Source organism: Pygocentrus nattereri, chromosome 24, assembly GCF_015220715.1.
Source record: "Pygocentrus nattereri isolate fPygNat1 chromosome 24, fPygNat1.pri, whole genome shotgun sequence".
Taxonomy (NCBI): Eukaryota; Metazoa; Chordata; class Actinopteri; order Characiformes; family Serrasalmidae; genus Pygocentrus; species Pygocentrus nattereri.
The window spans coordinates 23405897-23425902 of NC_051234.1; the positions used below are offsets into that span (position 1 = coordinate 23405897).

Consider the following 20006-nt stretch of genomic DNA (forward strand, 5'->3'; position numbering starts at 1 on the left):
TTTTTTGCTAATTTGCATAATATGCAAAACCTACTTTTGTGAACTAGTCCTACGATTTTCACTCAATCCTCAATTTTCTGGTATCAGAAAACTCAGAAGAGTCTGTTTATCAGTCATTACATTTACATTTACAGCATTTAGCAGACGCTCTTATCCAGAGCGACTTACAAGAAGTGCTTCGTCAATCTAGAGAAAGTATCTAAAAGTGAACATTTTAATACAAAATTAGCAAAGTGTAGCTAAAAGAAAAATAGCTAAAAATCTAATTGGTACTGGTTTCTCACAAAGACTAATTAGCGGCATGTAGTTTCATTTTCGCGTCAATACGAATTTGGTTGGATGTTTTAATAATAAAAAACTACAATCAAAAGCAGAGGAACTTCACAGTTGGTAAAAGAAATGGGGAAAAACCTCTTGGCCTTTGTAAAGGGTGCTTTAAGGGTCTGCATGAAGACTTTTAGAAAAGCACTTAAAGGGGAACACCACCGATATTGCAAAATTAATCAGTTCATTTACTGGTATAGATGTGAGCAAAATCATTCACAGTGCTTCGGTTTGAAAGTCGCCTTTCTAGAGAAATTTGCAGTCAGAAATTTTCACCATTATAGTACTAGGAACCAGACGTCCAGAGGACTAAAGGGCTCTAAAAGCTACACCCTGTTAAATAATTGCTTGAAATGGTTCTGAATGCATTCTTTGATATATGAGACATTACTTTGTGATAGTCTTATTATAAATAAAGTTTTATTATATATAAAGTTTTGGCATAAAATGTAATTTAGTATAAACCTTTACTTCAGAATTACCTCCGTGTTTCCTGCCAAAACCGCATTCTCAACTGAGATCAATGTGCGCTACTGATACTCGGCTTACCAGTTCATGAGGTCGAACAGCAAGGTAGATAGTTATTTTTGTGTAGACATGACGACGTCTGGTTCCTTTTACTACAATGGTGATCAATTTTGACTCTGTAAATTTCTCTAGAAAGGCGCACTGCACACCGAACCACTCTGAATGATTTTCTTTACAAACCTTCACTACAAAGTAACACTAAGACATAGTACCAAAGTACAGTTGCAGAAATGTTTTGAAGTTTCAGGATTAAATGACACTTGTCATGTCTTCCCTGACTAAATTTGTCATAGTTTTAATTTATTTTGAGAAGGTCTCAGAAATTATTTTCAGCAAAGCAATAACAGACATCAGCACATGGCCACAGGATTTGCAAAACTCCTAATGGGATTAAAATACAAATAATTGTCATAAAAAATTAGGATCTGTGGGGTAAAGTGGGTGGCTCACAGAGGGTCACAGGAGGCAAGTGGAGCATGTTCAGAAACAGTATCTTCATAAATGCACATAAACCTTCAGTGCTCTTGTGATCAGTACAAAACTACCAGGAAAACATTGTAAATACACCAAAAAAGAGCAGATAAGTGGTATACAGTGGAATTCCCATGAAAAGAACCCAGTTTCACATTAGACTATATGGCTTTATTGCTTGAGAACAAGCAATACAACATTCACATATTGGGGGGTGGGGGCGTATGTTTATAAACCTTAGACCGGCATTTACACCAAAAATGTAATTTACACAGTTTCTCACAATTAGGCCCAGATGTAATTGACCAATCAAGACTTAATGTCCAAATTTTGCAGTGCTAACAAATACTAGTCATTGCTAACAAACCACTTGTCATTAAAAAAAAAAGTTGTTAATGAAAGATACTTTGCTAAGAGATGCTGGATCCTAATATGGAATACCTTCTGGGGGGTGGCAATAAGATGATATTTTCTTGTTATCGTGACACATTACTCTACAATACGCTTTTCTGAACGCATCATGTACGTATCATGTATAAGATACACTGAACCATGTATGAAGAACACTAACCAACCAAATGCTTCATCACAAAAAGAGATGTTGAGATACATATCATGGATTATGAAAATGTCTTCAAGTGCCACCATACATAAATTATAAAAATACATAAAATGAATAAAAGATAGTCAAGTAGAAAGATGGATACATAAACAGATTACTTAATACAAGTTATTTTACTTTACAGTGTCTCTCAGGAGACTGAGTAGCTCAGCACATGTCCAGGGCATTTTCACATGAAGAACTTTTTCTGTCTTTCAGCTGCTTCCATAGGTGACCCAATTTCCTCTGTGTGGCTGCCGCTGTAGAAGGGCCGTCTCAGGTGCCTCCAGACCACCAGACACACCCGCAATACTAACAGCACACAGGTTAGTGCCAGCAGGACAGCTGAGGAATTCAGGACAATATGCATAAATCACAGAGGGAGAAAAAGAATAGTTTGAAAGAGGTTTGGCAAAAAATAAATCAAATTTACACCATTTCCCCCTCACCCTGGTTTGTCCAAGACTTTAGTCCAGAATTTAGTTTTTTTAAACCCCAGTGTGTGTAGCTAATTTATCTAAGAACTAATGAAAGCTTATTGCCACCACCAAGCATCAAACTGCAACCTGTCATGAGTCAGGTATGTGATGATTTGGACACACAGTTGTGGGTGGAAACTTATTAGGGTGGGAGCAAACTGAGTGTGAAATTTCTAAAACAATGTCTAGTGAGTAGAATTGCCTCGGAATAGTGTCTTTTAGTTTTGTCTGACCCTAGAGGGCACTCCTTTTGTACAAAAATCCTAGTTTGCAAATGTTTTCATTTTTTTAAACAGTAAAAATTCACATATTTTATCAACACTGCTGTTATATTTTTTTAGTAATCAGTAGCAGAAATGTCAACCAGTTAGCACTCAGTAGTAATGCTAATGTTCCACTACCCAAAACCTGTACGCTGTAAAAAAACGGAAACCTACTGGTAAGTTTTCATTGATCTTTCATTGAATATGTCCTTCTAGTTTCTAAAATGAAAAGGGAGAATCGCTTTTTAGCTGTTTAGCTCCTTTCATCCCCATTCATTGAGGACTCGCTCACAGACGTCCGCTAGCATTTGGTAGTCATGTTTTTGACATAATAAATAGGAAGTGGCCAGGCTCGTCTTGCACTGGCTCTGGTAGGGGTGTCAACATTATCCGACGACAGTTTAAGTTATGAATTATCTCACTGGGTGAGCAAAGCGGTTCACATGTACACGAAAGTCCTATAACTGGAGTTCAAAAGTGCTCAAAAATATGACGTGTAAATGATGAAGTACTTACAAACTATGATTGTGAACTAAAGCTCCATAGGAACCCATGCATTATTGACAGACTCAGAAGCACCCTTTCGAATTTGACAAAGCAGGAAGACTTAACTGAGTGGCAGTTATTATCGACAGAAACTCTCTGGTGTAATGTAAGTTAGCATGGCTTAAAAGTCCCTCAAAAAAACTCCAATTAAGCATGTAGATGTGTGTCACGTGTGCTGAGAACATATTACATGCTGTAAAAACCAATATCTGTTCCATTAGCAAGCGTTAGTGTTTTTTTCTTGTGTTTTCGGTTGTCCCCAGATGTGTATTCTTGTTATGAGATCACATTTGGCCCCACAATACTGACTGGTGATGTATATAGTTTCCTTTATTGTTAGCACCATTAGCCTCATAGCAAATTTCGGGCAGCAAAAATGTCTTGATTGATTGGCTACAAATTGAGTGCAAAAGTCCACTCACCAATGAATATGCCATTGCGGCTGGGAGCTGAAGCGTCAAAGTTTTTCGTCATGTTTCCAGATAAGGCCACGATGATCACAGGGTAGATGGTCAGGATGTAACGCACATGTTTGTCAATCACAAAGTTTTCCAGAATAAACCTGTAGGAAGGATAATAGATTGCTTGTTACGTCCCTCTTTTTCTCTCTCTCACACTCACTCATCAATCATGTAATGCAGTGCAGCACCTTACCAAACAGCCACCTCCACCAAAAGCAATGACGCTGACAGTGTTGCTGCGTCTGACTGGCTCATTCCAGCCTCGTAACTCACTACGATGGTGAAGTTGATCAGAGTAGCAATGGATGTCCATGTCGCATACACAGCCAGTCCGTTCTGAACCTGCATTACAGGATAAAGCTTTAAAGAGTTTTCACTTACAAAGCTTTTATAGGAATACTCCTGTATCTGAAAGAAGCACATTCACTCTTTGAAAAAAGAAATGTTTTGAAAATATGCGCTTAATTAAGCCGATAAGATGTAAACAAAGAAATGCTCCATTTTAGTGAAACTTAACAAGTCAGAAATGTGCACAGTGGTGGTGATAGGAACCAGACTGTCTTTAAAAACCCCTCTAAAAATGGCTGAGACATTGCTTTATCGTTGTTTTGAGAAGGCTTTGGCCTTAGTTTATTTTTAAACTCTGTTATTGTTGGACAGGTGGTGTGTTGTAAATCATAATAATCCCCGAAGAAAACTTAAGACGCATGTAGGTTCACTAGTCAATTTGGATAGTAAATTAAATGTTTCTCTCGACAGCACTGTAAAGAAATCAGAGTTTGTTTCTCTACAGGGAACCATTTCACGTCAATCCACTCTGACTGACTGTGATCTAAACATCATTAAATTATGTCCATTAAATGCACTAAATTATATACATTAAAACACGTTCACACTTTGACCTCCTTCTTCTTCTTTCCTTAAGTCTTGGCATTCCAAACGCTCCGTATAAACATTTGACTTTGCTTTTTTTCACCCCATGATTAGCTCTGCACTTTGTACCTATGGATTTATTTATTTTTTGCTTTGTTTTGTTTTGTGCCCCTGGTTTTTTTGGCTTTCTCTCCTTACCAAGAGTCATTATGACAGACAGGAGTGGAATTATGGCCAGATGGATAAGTGTGAACATTTACATTAAACATAAACAGGACTCTCCAGTTTTGTACCATCACTTCTAGCATCATGTTTCAGACTCTTTTCACACTTACCAGTATTCGAATGCACCAGAGATCGTTTGTGTGATACTTGTTTAGCCAGGCTCCGTACTCTTTGAGTCCGTAACAGGAGAAGAATATCGCCAAGTAGTTTGTGAATGCAATCAGGGCCAGCATGATCAGTGCTGCAATCATCACCCTTTAAAGAAGACAGAAGGCCAGATGAAATGTATACACTGTTCTCCTAATGTTAAATGTACATTATCAGCCAAGACATGTTTGCTGTCTGGAGTTTACTTCTTTAGTTTTTGGAGTTACGAGGCTAATTGGCTTCCATTACTTGTTAGCTTTGTAGCTCTGTAGAAAACATAAGAAGCTAAAAGCTAAAGAGGCATGCTTATCATCACTTGCCTCCAACTATGTAGGGTCAAGCCATATAAATAGACTTGTTTATGTGGTTTCTGACACTGTAAGACATACTGTTAGCATAAAAATGAACAACAGTATGTTGGATAGCTAAAAACAGCAGCACTCACTTTAAAGCCTGAATTTTATCTAAACCTTTGTCCATTCTTATAGATAACATATCATAGAGGGTCAGAAACCACAAAAGCAAGTCTGTTTCTCCCCTTAAATGGTCAAGACCTGCTGACAGGCCCAAAGTTTTATTACATACTTGTATAACCTAAGATTAGCTCAACCAGTTTGCACTGAAGTCCCTGTAGTTACTGAATAATAAGCCTTAGGATGTAACAAGCCTGGAATTTTAAGGAGTTAAGATTGGTTAACAAGTCATGATTTATACCAATTGTTGGCATATAAGTTTTCACTACTTGTGCACACTGAAATTGGCACACTCGCCCCAAACCGTGTCGGGTTGTTAAGCAATCTCAAATAGGTAAATACCAAACCTTATTGGCTACATTTGTGACGAGAGGAAAATTGTGTGAGTTTAATTGTTCACTCAGTTATAACTTTACGGCAAGGCTCTACTTTCAGAAATGATGACTTTGGTCCTGTTAATCATGTGTCAGATTTTTGGGTAAATCATATATTACATGTGTATATGTCTATAACATGTCTTCCCTTAAACTACACTGTAATCATAAAATGCCAAAACTTCAGAGAAATGTGTTTACTTCAGCATCTTTTGTCAATTTGCGTCCCCTCTCATTCAATTGTATAGTTCAAATGTTACTATCGTTAATGAAGGCCTGGCTTTGCCCACACTTGCCACAAACATAACACTTCATGTATCACTGAAAAGCTCGTTTCCTGTATTTTCTAAATAGTGTATTCAAAAAATGTACATGTTCTTTGTACATGAGATTTTACATGTTCAGTCTTAACTACATTCTGACGGATATTACAGAAGGATTTCTTAATACACTGCAAATAGGTAAATTCATGCTAAATTTTGTACAATAAAAATAACATAAAATGTGTTTTAGAATAATAATGACAACAATACAAGAACAAGATTCCAACAATCTTCACAATGAAATAAATGTTTTGATTTTCACATTATCCAAAGGCTGGATTTTTGTTTATTAAAAATATGTAAATTGAGGCATTTTTGATCATATCATTTGTGTCTCTAAACGTAATTTTTGGAAAACTGCAAATACGTCTGTTTATGATACTCTGCCTCTGGGTATTCATGAATTCTTGAAAACTCTTGTAAAAACAGGACTGGACTCAGATCAAGGCACTACAAACTAGCCATTTTGTTCTTAGCTAACAATTTCACGCTTAGCTTCATACAGTGTAGTTTGCACATGAAATTAAGGACTTAAATCTGAAACTGAACTTGATTCAGTCAACAATGATCACAATGCACATAATGGACATTACATAGTCCAGGATAAAACTGTATTTATGTCCAAAATAGCTTCCCTAAAGGTGAACTGCTTTCACGAGAACTTACTGTCTATCCCACAGTAGGAGCCAGCCAATGTTAATCAACATGTTCACAATCCAGGAGATGAAGAAGCCATAAGGCAGCACAGACGGGCTGCAGTACATAGGACCGTACGCATTCCTGAAGAGGAAACACAATTTAGTATTTTACTGACCATGTCCAGCTATAAATTCTTATCTGAACATGTTACAAACAAACAAGTACCTTCTGAATACAGTTGTCGCGATGTAGATTAACATAAGAGTCAGCCAGAAATAGATCACACCCCAGATAGAGAAGGTCCATCCTGATGGAGTGATCTGAGTGACATATTTATCAGAGATGTTTGCAGTCTTGCTCAGAAAAGGACCTGGAAGGGAGGAAACATTATTCATATTATATACCATGTATAATATGACCACATAGTAACAGTAGATACAGTGAGGTCCAAAAGTCTGAGACCACTAGTGAAAATTGTACTATTTTCAGTTCTTTGTGCTGTTAAATTAGCTTACCAGTCCCTTGTGCTGCAAGTGCGTTAAATGTAATGACAGTTATATAGACGACAATGGCCAGCACTATGACTGCTATACGTGCAATGCTGTGAGCTCCCATCGTGGTCATCTGTAACAGAGCAAACAAATATCTTGCATTGATTGTTTTGTTCGCCATGCATTAACTCACAAAGGCAACTCAGAACAGAGACAGCACCTGACAAAATGCTCAAATTCCACACCACAAGTGACAAACATATGTATGTACTTTGTATACAAACCGGTTCTTATGTTGACGTCCCGACAGGCTTCAGAAATGATATGAAGAACAGATGTAGATTCTGAGCACAAATCTTGACTGGGGCTTTTAGTTTAAGCATTATATAGCAGTGTGAGTTGTGTAATGGTTATATGGCAACACGTGAAGTGTTACTATCACCCATTCATAGAGTTCTGCGAAGTGGTTATCAGTGCTACTACATTTTTATTACATGTGGCTTTGTTATGTAGTTCTGTTGCACAATGGCTTTGCCAATACTTATGAAAACAGGCTTTACACAATGAATATATAATAACCCGAACTATGGTATTAACCACTTTAAGGCCACAGAAAAGGACTCGCTTATCAGAGTTATAACAACAATCTTGTACAACTACATTGTACATTAATTACTACAATCAACATTTTTATTAGTAGTTTATTCTTACTTTTATGCTGATGAAGAACTAAGAATAAGAAATAATCAATAAGAAAAAGAAGAAGGTATTAGTAGTAGTTTTAGTATGTATTTTAAAAAGACTTATGTGAGTAATATTATTATGTGTGATGTGAATTACACTGATGTCCACTAATCTTGTCTTGTTAATTATTTAAATTTAATTTTTATTCAATATCTCTTAACTGAATAAAATCATAAATAGTACCCTGTAATTATGTGTTCACGTTAATTTTGTCTCAGGTTATCTGCCATGAGATTGAATCACCACTGCTGAAATATGATTAAATCTGAACATTCATTTTATTATAACTTATTTACGGATCCCTGCTGGTGACATCCCATATAAATAAACATTCATATAAATAAAAATAATGCATGGAAAAGAGATCCTTATGCATGGCTGTGACTTACTAAGGTGTGGGAATGATATAATTAAGTTGTAGCCATAACTTAGTAAGCCATGGGAATGTACGGAGCCCTGCTGGTGACAATCTGTATAAAAAAAAATAATGCATAGCCACAACTGAGTAAGGCATGGGAACAAGATAATTAAATCATGACCACAATTAAGTAAGACGTGGAAACGAGATCCTAATGCATGGCCACGGCTAAATGATCTCATCCCATGTCATGGCCATGCATTAGGATCTCATTTCCAAGTGTCAATAAGGCATGGTCATACATTATATTCATTTATATGGGATGTCCCCAGCAGGGGGGGCCTTATTTAGCTGTGGTCAAGGTTTAGTTATATCATTCCTGCACTTTACTATGTCGTGGCCATGCATTAGGATCCTGTTCCAATGGTTTACTAAGTCATAGCCATGATTTAAGTATCTCATTCCCCTGTCTTACTAAGTAGTGGCCACAACTTAATTATCCACATCTTAATTTACTAAGTTGTAGCCACACATTATTTTTATTTATATCAGCAGGGCTCTGTACATACTTAATGATGTTATACAGTGATTTTAGAATCTCATATGACTTTGTTCATCATTCTAGACAAAAATAACTTTTTTTTTTACAGCATTGACGTTGGACTACACACACACACACACACACACACACATACACACACACACACAGACACACACACACACACACACATATATATGGTTTTATATTACTGAAAACATTGATAACAAACTTGAGAACTGGTGTATATCTGATCTGTAAGTGTGCTGTACAGCTAACTTTTTATATGTAATTATTTGGAGATCTGCAAATCTGCCTTAGTAAAACCATCTAATAGAGGGGCAGAATTACAAGTATCGAGACTCGACTAAACTAATTCAGAGATTTATAACAACTTTATAACAAATTTATACTTAAAACCACTGAGTAGTGATTATATTTGAGAAAGAAACTACATAGTTTGCTGTTCTCTGTCCACAGATCACAGGCTCCCTGGTCCAAGCATTGGTCTCTCCCAGAGTCATGTGACATGACATGAAACAAATAGTGAATAGTGAATGCCAGAGCCCGTTCTCTGCCAATGCACACTCAGTGGGAGTGACTACAGAGAAGCAGCAGGAGAGCAGAAGTTGAACTTACTTTTTCTATAAAATAATATATGTCAATAATGAACGTGCCTTTGTGCGGAGGGACCTCGGAGGTGCAGGAGGCTAATGATGAAGTTCAGAGAATCTGTGATGAGGTGAGATTTGTATCAGGGTGTGTACAGTGCAGCCTCGTAGTCTCTGGAGAAGAACTGCTGATTCTGCAAATGAAACAATGAAGCAGAGACTAGATTTAAGCTATCGCAGACCAGCCAGTGAAGACAAAGCAAAGATGATCAGGTCAACAGCTCTTTAAAAGACACGGACCTCTAAAGAACTTGTTAGTGCGTCTAGCTTCTCACAGAAAAGTTGGGTGGGTTTCACAATTCCTGGTATGTGTGAACAGTCTGTGAACTGAAGCGGGAAACAAAAGACTGGAATTAATCCCGGAAAAGGAATCAGTTACTAAATATGAAGCACTGAACTGGAGCTGAAAAAGTCCCTGCCTGCACATTTTTGTGACAAAGCTTTAGTAATGCACTCTAACGCCCTGAGCACCTCGCCAAGTCGTCATGATGTTAGAGCGTGTTGACAGCTGCTCTGTGAAATGTGCAGTGCAGGGATTTTTTCTGTGCACCAAGAAACAGAGAGGCAAGGTTTGCATAACCACCACGAAACAAAATAGATCTTTTATTTAATGACAAAATAATCAAATTATTATTATTATTATTATTATTGTTGTTGTTGTTATTATGCTTCATTAATGAAAACAAGCCTTGCTCAATGAGTATGTATGCATACAACTCCTTAAATTACACTGAATACACTGAATATTTACCCCATTCTTATACTGATATCCAAGTACATTAATCACTAAATAATATGGCACTTGTTAAAGGGAAACGAAAACAATATTATCACGGTTATTATTATTAGTAGTAGTAGTAGTAGTAGTAGTAGTAGTAGTAAAAATCACTATGCATTATGCAGGTATTAAGAGTATGAGTAGAAAATCACGAGACGTTTGATATGTGATATCTATCTGATCTGTTTGTGTGCTGCGCAGTTATTTGTCCGTAACTGATTATTTGGAGATCTGTGCTGAGTGGACGCGGACGGATTAAACCATTTCATGGACGGGGGGGGGGCAGGGTGGATATCTATTTAAAATGGCACATTGGCACTAGTTACTCCCCCTTATGGAATAGTACTTCATCTCCAAGAAACGAACTGATCGTTACGCATAGAGATGAAAATGAACGCATGCGTGTTTTCTCCAACCGCAGGTCACAAGCCTGATTAGTCATCGTGGCGTTGGTCTCTCCCTGAGTCACGCGTCACATGACGGGAAAAAAAACAACAAAAAGAAGGTGTAATAGAAATTCAACGGAGTTACAGAGAAGGAGCAGCAGAGGAGCGGATTAAACTGTCGTTTTTGTAGCTCGGCGTAATTAAAATGCCCATGCTGTGCGGAGGGACCACAGAGGCGAAGGAGGCAGACGATGAAGTTCAGAGAATCTGTAATGAGGTGGGTTTAGGTTCAGTGCCTGTGAAGTGCCGTTAAAAGAAAAGAGGGAAAAACGACTGAGCACGAGGATGAAATAACCAAATGAAGATCTGGTTAGACTCGAAAGTAGATATAAAAATGTGGAGTAAAAGGGGGGAAAAGGCCTTCGAGTGCTGAATCCTGCAGTGAACCTTCTTACATTCAGCAGAGGAACTGATGCTGCTAAAGTTGCTAAAATAAAAGGCTCCTCAGTGAGAAGTGTGAGCATCAGGAAAGCAGATCAGGAGCAGAACCAACACAACAGAATGAACTTAAACCAAAGCAAGAACTGGTATTAGAAGTACAGCTGAGGAAAATTAGATCATATTCACCGTGAATTTAACTTTTTAACCGAATAGTAGTAAAAGCGTTCTCATGTGTAAATACTCTACAAATCCATCCAAACTAGCAGGAATTCCCAGTCCGGCGTGTTTGTGCCTGTACATTTTAGAGACACACCTTAAGTCATCTGTACTTAGCCAAACACAAAAAGCTTTAACAAGCCCCTAGTAAGGTCAAAAAATGGGTGTGTTAGCGTTGGAAAACACTAAAATATGCAGGGAACTGCAACAAAAGCAGATTCATGGCATGCGTCCAAATTTCAGCCTCTGAAAACTGATCAAAAATGGCAAATTCTGGTGCAACTCTAGATTCTGCAGGAAAATACAGAAAATATTGGCTGAACCAAAAGATTAAAAGGCCTACAACGAAGTGTCAGTAGCTTCACCGTTTTAATGTCCATAAGAAATAGTGATTTAAAGAGGTTTTTCCCTTTACTCTCTCGCAGGTCAGTACAGGTCTGTTCAAACAATTTGAGCAGCAGGAAACAACAGTGAAAATATTAGCCATGTAGAACGGTTTAATAGATCCTACAAAAGACATTAGACAAGCCATTTATAATCTTCAAATCAAATCAGTAGGGCACCCAAGAACTTGTACAGCACCCAAGAACGTGTTCGGGTTTGAACGCTACCTGACGCATGATATGGAAAATATGGCAAAACAGCAGAAGCGGAAAGGAAACTCTGATGTGCGCTGATGTGTGTATTGATGGCTGTACTGTGGGATTAACCCTTTTGAGCACACACTAAAAGGCTGCTTCTAAAGCCATATACTACAAAATAGTACACTGCAGTTATACTACACTTACTATGCATGCTATGCTACTGTTAGTGTAGTACTTCATGATATTGTAATCAACTGCAGCACAACATTTGAAAATACTTTTTTCTGAATATAATATAGTCTGATTATTGTCCGAATAATGCTGCCCTACGTTTTCATGTCACTACTGAAACACACGGTTTTAGTCCATAGGTGGAGCCTTATTTTAGCCACACCCCTGCGTTTTAGAGCAGGAAGTCAAGACTGCACCCCTGTCCCTCATGGTCACATGGTGAGCAGTTAGATTTCATTGTTTTGAAGTAAATGTGTCCCAAAGTCTTAAAATCAGCGCGTAAGATTATTTGTCACTATTGAAACACATGTTTTTGGCATATTTCTGTGTTATAATAAAAATATTATGATTTTATGTGAGTACAGCTGTTTAAAGCTGTGCTAGCTAGTCATGTACTCTCTAGTTTTGCTCAAAATGAGCTAAAATAGTCACTACTGAAACATTAGATAAAGTCATTTGTTTTAAAGAGGTGCCCGCTGCAGCAAAAAATCGTAACTAAATGAAGGAGTAAAATAGAACTCCGTGCGTGTGTGTGTGTGTGTGTGTACACTTAATATAATTTTTATTTATTTTTTTTACGTACAGGTGAAGCCTCACGCAGAGGAGAAGGCAGGTAAAAAGTTCGAAGTTTTCACTGCCAAATCTTACAAGTCACAACTTGTAGCAGGGACGAACTATTTCATCAAGGTATGACATGAACACAAACTCCATCCTCGTAAATATGCTTGGAATTTAAAAATCTTCAAGTAATGCATCTTTTTTTATAACCACGTGTCACAAATGTGTTCTGTTTCAGGTCCATGTAGGTGGTGATGAGTTCTTGCACCTGCGTGTTTATAAGATGCTGCCTTACGCTGGTGAAAAGCTGGAGTTGCACGGCCTGCAGACGTCTAAAGCCCACCATGACCCCATTGAATACTTCTGAACTCAGTTTCCCCTTAACAAACCGTACTAACATGTTAACACAGGCTGTGCCACAGAGGGACCCTTGTGTGACACTGTAATCATCACACATCTAATCACAATATAGCTGTTGTTTATTTTGTGTTTTGTACCAGTTTTATGAACTGAAAAGAAATTTGAACAGCGGCTTTTGAACCAACAGAAAGAGCTGTATAAACAACAGACCAGATCTGCGTGCTGTTTATGGCCTTATAATTTTTTTTCAACATAAATAATCTGTCAAACCTAACACACTTGCTTATTAACAAATACTTGCACAATGCTAAAACATGTTAAAAGGGAAATATGTGGAAATATATTTGTAAACACAAGAATTGCGATACTTGCAGTGAAATGACTGGAAATTAAAAAATAGCGCAACCTTTGAGTGCAATAAATAACAAGGGTAAACTGTTGGGTCTCATTTTGTTCAGATGTAACTGAAACTTTGAATGTAAAACATTTGTATAAAACAAATGTTATAAAACATTCCCCAGCAATCACACAATCAAATACCTTCAAAGTTCCCTCATTATGGTGACTACTTGAAAACAAAATAGTAGAATGCTGAGCGTACTTCAGATGTGCAATTTTGATGCATTTGTATTTTTGTGGCTATTTATAAATTGGCATTTTCCCATTTTACAACTTTGTTGGGTATATTTGTTATTTGTTAATAACATCATTTACATTTTTCCCATTTCCACTGTAGTCCTTTAGGTTAAGTTCCTAATTCTTATTTTTGATTTGTCATTCTGTTGTGTTGGTTCTTCTTTTTTGGGGCCAAACAAAGAGACTTACAGCCCTAAACAAATTTTACTTCTTACGCTGATAGATGCTGGACATACTAACATGTCCTCCAGTACTATGAAGTCAGTACTTCAGGACTTTGATGTTTTATTCGTGTATTTTTTAATTTAAGGGTGAAGTGTGTAAGATTTAGTAACATCTAGTGGTCAGGTTGCAGATTGCAACCAACTCGATACCCCAACCAACCCCTCCCTCAGCTCCACCTTTTCAAGCATTCAGTAGATGCTGCGGTGGCCGTCAGGTTTTCTGCTGTCGCCTGACCCGAATTTTAATCTGCCTCTTCAAGTTTTCATGGATTCACTTTCCCTTTCTTAAGCTAAATGAGAAGTGTGATCCTTCATTTGTCAAAATTTGGGTCCTCAGACTCTTACAAGACAAAATGGTTAGCCAGCACCAGCAGCTGCTTCGATGTAAAAACACAATAGGTGCTTTCTGAAGCCAGTGTCTGTCTGTCTGTCTGTCTGTCTGTTCTGGGCTACTATAGAAACATGATAGCGGAGGGTGGCGGCCTCTTTTGGATGAGAAGCTGCTCCCTTTGCCGATATGATGAAGGGCTCATTCAAAGCTAACAAAAGCACATTCATTCATTCCTTCAGGTGTTAAAACCCTTCCTTTTTTCCTCTCTGTAGTATTATTTGATTTATTTATTTATTTATTTATTGGATGATGATGTAAAGCATCCTTGGGTTTGGGAAAGGCGCTATATAAATTTAACTTATTATTATCATTATTAGTACTATTTATAAACTGTTCCCACAGAGTTGAGAGCACGAAATTGTCCAAAATCTCTTGGTCTGCTGAAGCATTAAGAGCTACTTTCACCTGAACCAAGGGGCCGAGCCCAACTCTTGAAAAACGGATTAAACCAAATTACAAGTATCGAGACTCGACTAAACTAATCCAGAGATTTATAACAACGTTTTAACACATTTATACTTAAAACCACTGAGTAGTGATTATATTTGAGAAAGAAACTACATAGTTTGCTGTTCTCTGTCCACAGATCACAGGCTCCCTGGTCCAAGCATTGGTCTCTCCCAGAGTCATGTGACATGACATGAAACAAATAGTGAATAGTGAATGCCAGAGCCCGTTCTCTGCCAATGCACACTCAGTGGGAGTGACTACAGAGAAGCAGCAGGAGAGCAGAAGTTGAACTTACTTTTTCTATAAAATAATATATGTCAATAATGAGCGGGCCTTTGTGCGGAGGGACCTCGGAGGTGCAGGAGGCTAATGATGAAGTTCAGAGAATCTGTGATGAGGTGAGATTTGGATCAGGGTGTGTACAGTGCAGCCTCGTAGTCTCTGGAGAAGAACTGCTGATTCTGCAAATGAAACAATGAAGCAGAGACTAGATTTAAGCTACCGCAGACCAGCCGAGTGAAGACAAAGCAAAGATGATCAGGTCAACAGCTCTTTAAAAGACACGGACCTCTAAAGAACTTGTTAGTGCGTCTAGGTTCTCACAGAAAAGTTGGGTGGGTTTCACAATTCCTGGTATGTGTGAACAGTCTGTGAACTGAAGCGGGAAACAAAAGACTGGAATTAATCCCGGAAAAGGAATCAGTTACTAAATATGAAGCACTGAACTGGAGCTGAAAAAGTCCCTGCCTGCACATTTTTGTGACATAGCTTTAGTAATGCACTCTAACGCCCTGAGCACCTCGCCAAGTCGTCATGATGTTAGAGCGTGTTGACAGCTGCTCTGTGAAATGTGCAGTGCAGGGATTTTTTCTGTGCACCAAGAAACAGAGAGGCAAAGTTTGCATAACCACCACGAAACAAAATAATCTTTTATTTAATGACAACATAACCGAGTTGTTATTATTATTATTCATATTAATAATATTAATAATAATTATCATTATGATTGAGTTATAGCAACATACAATGAATATTTACCACAGTTTATCACGGTTATTAGTAGTAGGACAAAATGATTATCCATCTTAATAGCACTAAAAGTACTGAATATTTTCAGAATAATGCTGTCCTGTGTTTGTGTTGCTACTGAAACACAGTTTTAGTCCATAGGCACAGCTTTATTTTAGCCACGCCTCTGCGTTTTAGAGCAGAAAATCAGACTGCATCCCTGTCATAGTCATGATCATCACATCGTTTTGAAGAAAAACGTGTCCCAAAATCTGAAAATCTATAACAATAATTGTCACTACTGAAATTCATTTTATAATAGTACTATGATTTTATGTGAGTACAGCTGTTTTAAGCTGGGCTAGCTAGTCATGTACTGGCTAGTTTTGCTCAAAGTCACTTGACGAAGTTTCAATAAAGTCATGATTTGTTTGGAAGAGACTTTTTTTCCTACAGCAAAGCAGAAGAAGGTAGCAACTAAATGGAGTAAAATAGATCCAAATAGTTCTGAATAGAACTTGGATACAAATCCATTGAAAATGATTTGACTGTGTTCTCCATCTATATTGTGCTCTATCCACAAAGAGACACAACTTTAATCTTTTTTTCACGCAGAGGAGAAGGCAGGTAAAAAGTTCGAAGTTTTCACTGCCAAATCTTACAAGTCACAACTTGTAGCAGGGAAGAACTATTTCATCAAGGTATGACATGAACACAAACTCCATCCTCGTAAATATGCTTGGAATTTAAAAATCTTCAAATAATGCATAATCTTTTGTAACCATGTGTCACAAATGTGTTCTGTTTCAGGTCCATGTAGGTGGTGATGAGTTCTTGCACCTGCATGTTTATAAGATGCTGCCTTACGCTGGTGAAAAGCTGGAGTTGCACGGCCTGCAGACGTCTAAAGCCCACCATGACCCCATTGAATACTTCTGAACTCAGAGGGCCCCTTGTGTGACACTGTAATCATCGCACATCTAATCACAATATAGCTGTTGTGATCAAATTTTGTATTTGTAGTAGTTTTATGAACTGAAAAGAAATTTGAATAGATTTTAGCACTGTTAATGGCCTTATAATGTTTTTTCCACATAAATACTCTATTGAACCTAACACACTTTCTTATTAACAAATACTAGCATAATGCTAAAATATGTTAAAAGGGAAATGTGACATCTGTCATACATAGAAATATGTTCTGTAATCACAAGAATTTGCGGTACTTGCAGTGAAATAACTGGAATTTTTTTAAAATACAACTTCTGTGTGCAATAAATAATATAATATAGAATAATGTATAGGGTCTAATTTTTTCAAACATGGTTGCACATTTAAATGTAAAGAAATGTTGTATAAAACGTTTTATAAGACATACGTGAGCATCCACACAATCACATGCTTTTATTATAGTGAGTACTTGAAAACAAAATGATAATGCACAATAATTTACAAAAATAAAAGTATCCAGCTTTTCACTCGGTTGCGTTTTACAGCATGTGACCACGTCTGCACTGCCTCTGCCTTTCTAGCTTTACAGTTTTATTTTAGACCATTAAAAGGAGAAGTGTGGAGCCTAATAATCTTAAGGTATTAAACTGATGTATGCTAGGTGCTAAGACGTTCTCCTGCAGGTTTATGAGTTACTTGGTAGTTCAGAAGTTTTTGATCTTTGATTCGTGTTGATAAATCACAGGTTTAGGCTATTCTAACCACCGCTGAACAAGACATTTTCTCAAGGATGGTTGTATCTACCTTACACATTTCTGGTCAACCTAGAGTCTCTAATATGTGTTTATATCTTTGGTAACTCGCATCATCCCAGTTCACCTCCACTCCAACAGCAAGACAGCTTATTACCATATATAACTGAAGATAAGCGCAGCACATGTTACCAAACACCACAAGGAGCACGTGGCTTTTCATTACGTCACTGCATTCAAGATAAAGAATAGATGGTCAGTCTCCATTCAGTTTATAGCTCCTTTCTGTTGGATAATTATACTTAGAAGAAATTTAAAAAGGACTGGAGTTCATGTTACATGGCCTGCAGAAATTTTTAGTTCCACTTCTAAGGCTTTCTGTTTATGAGACAAAAAGCTTTAACGTGACCATCCTTTAAACCCACAGATGACCAACACTGAAAGGGAGAAAATCTAGAAGGCAGAAAGAGCAGAAGACAGAAAATGCATTAGTCTCTCTCCACTCACCTCCTTTCACTGGAGCCACAGATGAATACAGGTGTACAGGCGTTCACATAACACTCATTCACAGCCGCTCTCATAACAGATAATTACCACACATGACTGAAGATAAGTGCAACACACACACGTTACCAAACACATTACAAAACATTTGGAAAGTGCAATACACGGAAGGCCCCCAGGGTTCAGGAGAACAAGAGTGTCGGATTTGCAGGGCGTCAGTTACCACTGTAGTGCAAACGTGACTGAGGTGCATGTACAACCCAATTTCCAATGAAGTTGGGATGTTGTGTAAAACATTAATAAAAACAGAATACGATGATTTGCCAATCCTTTTCAACCTATTTTCAATTAAATACACTACAATAGTAATAATGAATAAAGTAAAAATTAAATATACTCAAAATCACAGGGTACATTTATATAGTGGCTGTCCCTAACCCTGAAGTTTGAACTTGTGAAAATTTGGAATTTTTTCATTTTTCAAGACTTTTTTTAAAGTGAAGTTGAAAAACGGCAGAGGAAGCGCATGGCTCCTCGTTACTATCACTGCATTTACGGAAAATATGAGAACAGATAGCTGCACATAAAACAGTTTCTATTTAGTGCAAAACCATTTTAAATTATAATCAAAGTAATTATTAAGGGTAATGGTGTATTGGTATGGTGTCTTGATTTCCATTATACATGCAATATAATCCATATTAATGTGAGCACTTTATTAACACCAGTCTGTTCGATATCTGAGTATTGAATTGAAAGATATAATATATATATATATATATATATATATATATATATATATAGTCACACTTAAATGTTTCAGATCACCAAACAAATTTAAATAAAACCTAGAGGGCCCTGTAGGTCTGGATTTCTTTTTCCCTTAATAATAAAGACCTTCATTTATAAACTGCATTTTGTGTTTACTTGTGTTATCTTTGTCGAATATTTAAATTGCGTGATCTGAAACATTTAAGTGTGACAAACATGCAAAAGAATAAGAAATTAGGAAAGGGGCAAACACTTTATCCCATGTGTGTGTGTGTGTGTGTGTGTGTGTATATGTTATACTCCTTCTAAATTAATACTTAAAACACATTAAGACCAGGAAGGAAGCTGAGTTCATGGTGAATGGCCTGCAGTGACTCGAGTTCTGCTTCTATTGTTTGCCATTTATGAAAGAAAAGCTGGTACAATGACCAACGTTTCAAACTACACATGACCAGCATTCAGACTTTCTCTACTCACCTCCTTCCACTGGAGATGAATCCAGGTGTTCACATAACATCCTACTACATGACCGAAGATCAGCGCACTCACAGCACCAAACGATGAGGAGGGAAACGCGCAGAAGGCCACAGAGGGTTCAAGGGAGCGAGGCAGTAGCATAATACTGTGGCGCTCGCAAATGTGACAGTGACGTAAGCTAAAATACACGAAAGTGTCTGATGAATGGTTTTTAAAAGGCCTCTGTTCAATCTTGTTCTGGTTCTCTGCACAAATGGTCATTTTGTAGTTTGCTGAGACTTTTATTGTGTGGCTGAAAAATCAATGTCGCTAAGCAAATTAACACGCATGACACTATTTCTGAAGTGGCAACAGATGCTGTTTGAATATTTCTGAAAAACACTGGTGAATATATCAGTGGCTGATAAAAGGTTAGGAAAGAAGTGCAAGTGCTGTGAAATCACCAGCAGATACGTTGCCTGAGATACAGTCACAAGCCTAAGCTCATATGAGATGGTAGTAAAGTCTATCAGTAGTGAATCTAATCAGTCACGGCAGACTAGTGAAAAGGACAAGGTGCTGGCTTACTACTGGTACCTAGAATTAATAAAGCTACATCAGGGGAAAGAGCTCTCTCATACAAAGCCCCCCAGCTCTGGAATAATCTCCCTGTTAATGTTCGGGAATCAGACACAGCCTCAGTTTTTAAGTCTAGGCTAAAAACTTACTTGTATAGTCAAGCCTTCTGTGATTAGTCTTCCCTGTCAGATCTAGACCTGC

The 20006-nt window shown here is 37.5% G+C and overlaps 3 protein-coding genes across 5 annotated transcripts; 2 read left to right on the forward strand and 1 right to left on the reverse strand.

Annotated features, from left to right (window-relative positions):
• Positions 1–1472: 1472 nt before the first annotated feature.
• On the reverse strand, positions 1473–18291 carry si:ch211-161h7.5. 2 transcript variants are annotated; one of them, XM_037534068.1, is made up of 12 exons: positions 18003–18291; positions 15353–15439; positions 15080–15245; positions 9770–9856; positions 9536–9663; positions 7243–7351; positions 6953–7097; positions 6755–6868; positions 4882–5026; positions 3867–4015; positions 3635–3774; positions 1473–2269 (listed from the first exon to the last, which is right to left on the reverse strand). In XM_037534068.1, exons 6-12 carry the CDS (start codon positions 7349–7351, stop codon positions 2115–2117), a joined length of 957 nt encoding a protein of 318 aa, XP_037389965.1. In that variant the 5' UTR covers positions 9536–9663; positions 9770–9856; positions 15080–15245; positions 15353–15439; positions 18003–18291; the 3' UTR covers positions 1473–2114. The 2 variants fall into 2 exon arrangements, with proteins under 2 accessions (XP_037389965.1, XP_037389966.1); XM_037534069.1 differs by lacking the exon at positions 15353–15439.
• LOC108439178 (cystatin-B) lies at positions 9455–13521 on the forward strand. Of its 2 annotated transcripts, none has more exons than XM_017717432.2 (3): positions 9455–9600; positions 12751–12852; positions 12962–13521. In XM_017717432.2, the coding sequence occupies exons 1-3, from the start codon at positions 9517–9519 to the stop codon at positions 13088–13090; spliced, it is 315 nt and encodes a 104-aa protein (XP_017572921.1). In that variant the 5' UTR covers positions 9455–9516; the 3' UTR covers positions 13091–13521. The 2 variants fall into 2 exon arrangements, with proteins under 2 accessions (XP_017572921.1, XP_017572930.1); XM_017717441.2 differs by lacking the exon at positions 9455–9600 and adding an exon at positions 10747–10970.
• LOC108438248 (cystatin-B-like) lies at positions 15044–17056 on the forward strand. The gene is made up of 3 exons (XM_017715959.2): positions 15044–15182; positions 16410–16493; positions 16603–17056. Exons 1-3 carry the CDS (start codon positions 15099–15101, stop codon positions 16729–16731), a joined length of 297 nt encoding a protein of 98 aa, XP_017571448.2. The 5' UTR covers positions 15044–15098; the 3' UTR covers positions 16732–17056.
• Positions 18292–20006: the final 1715 nt, after the last annotated feature.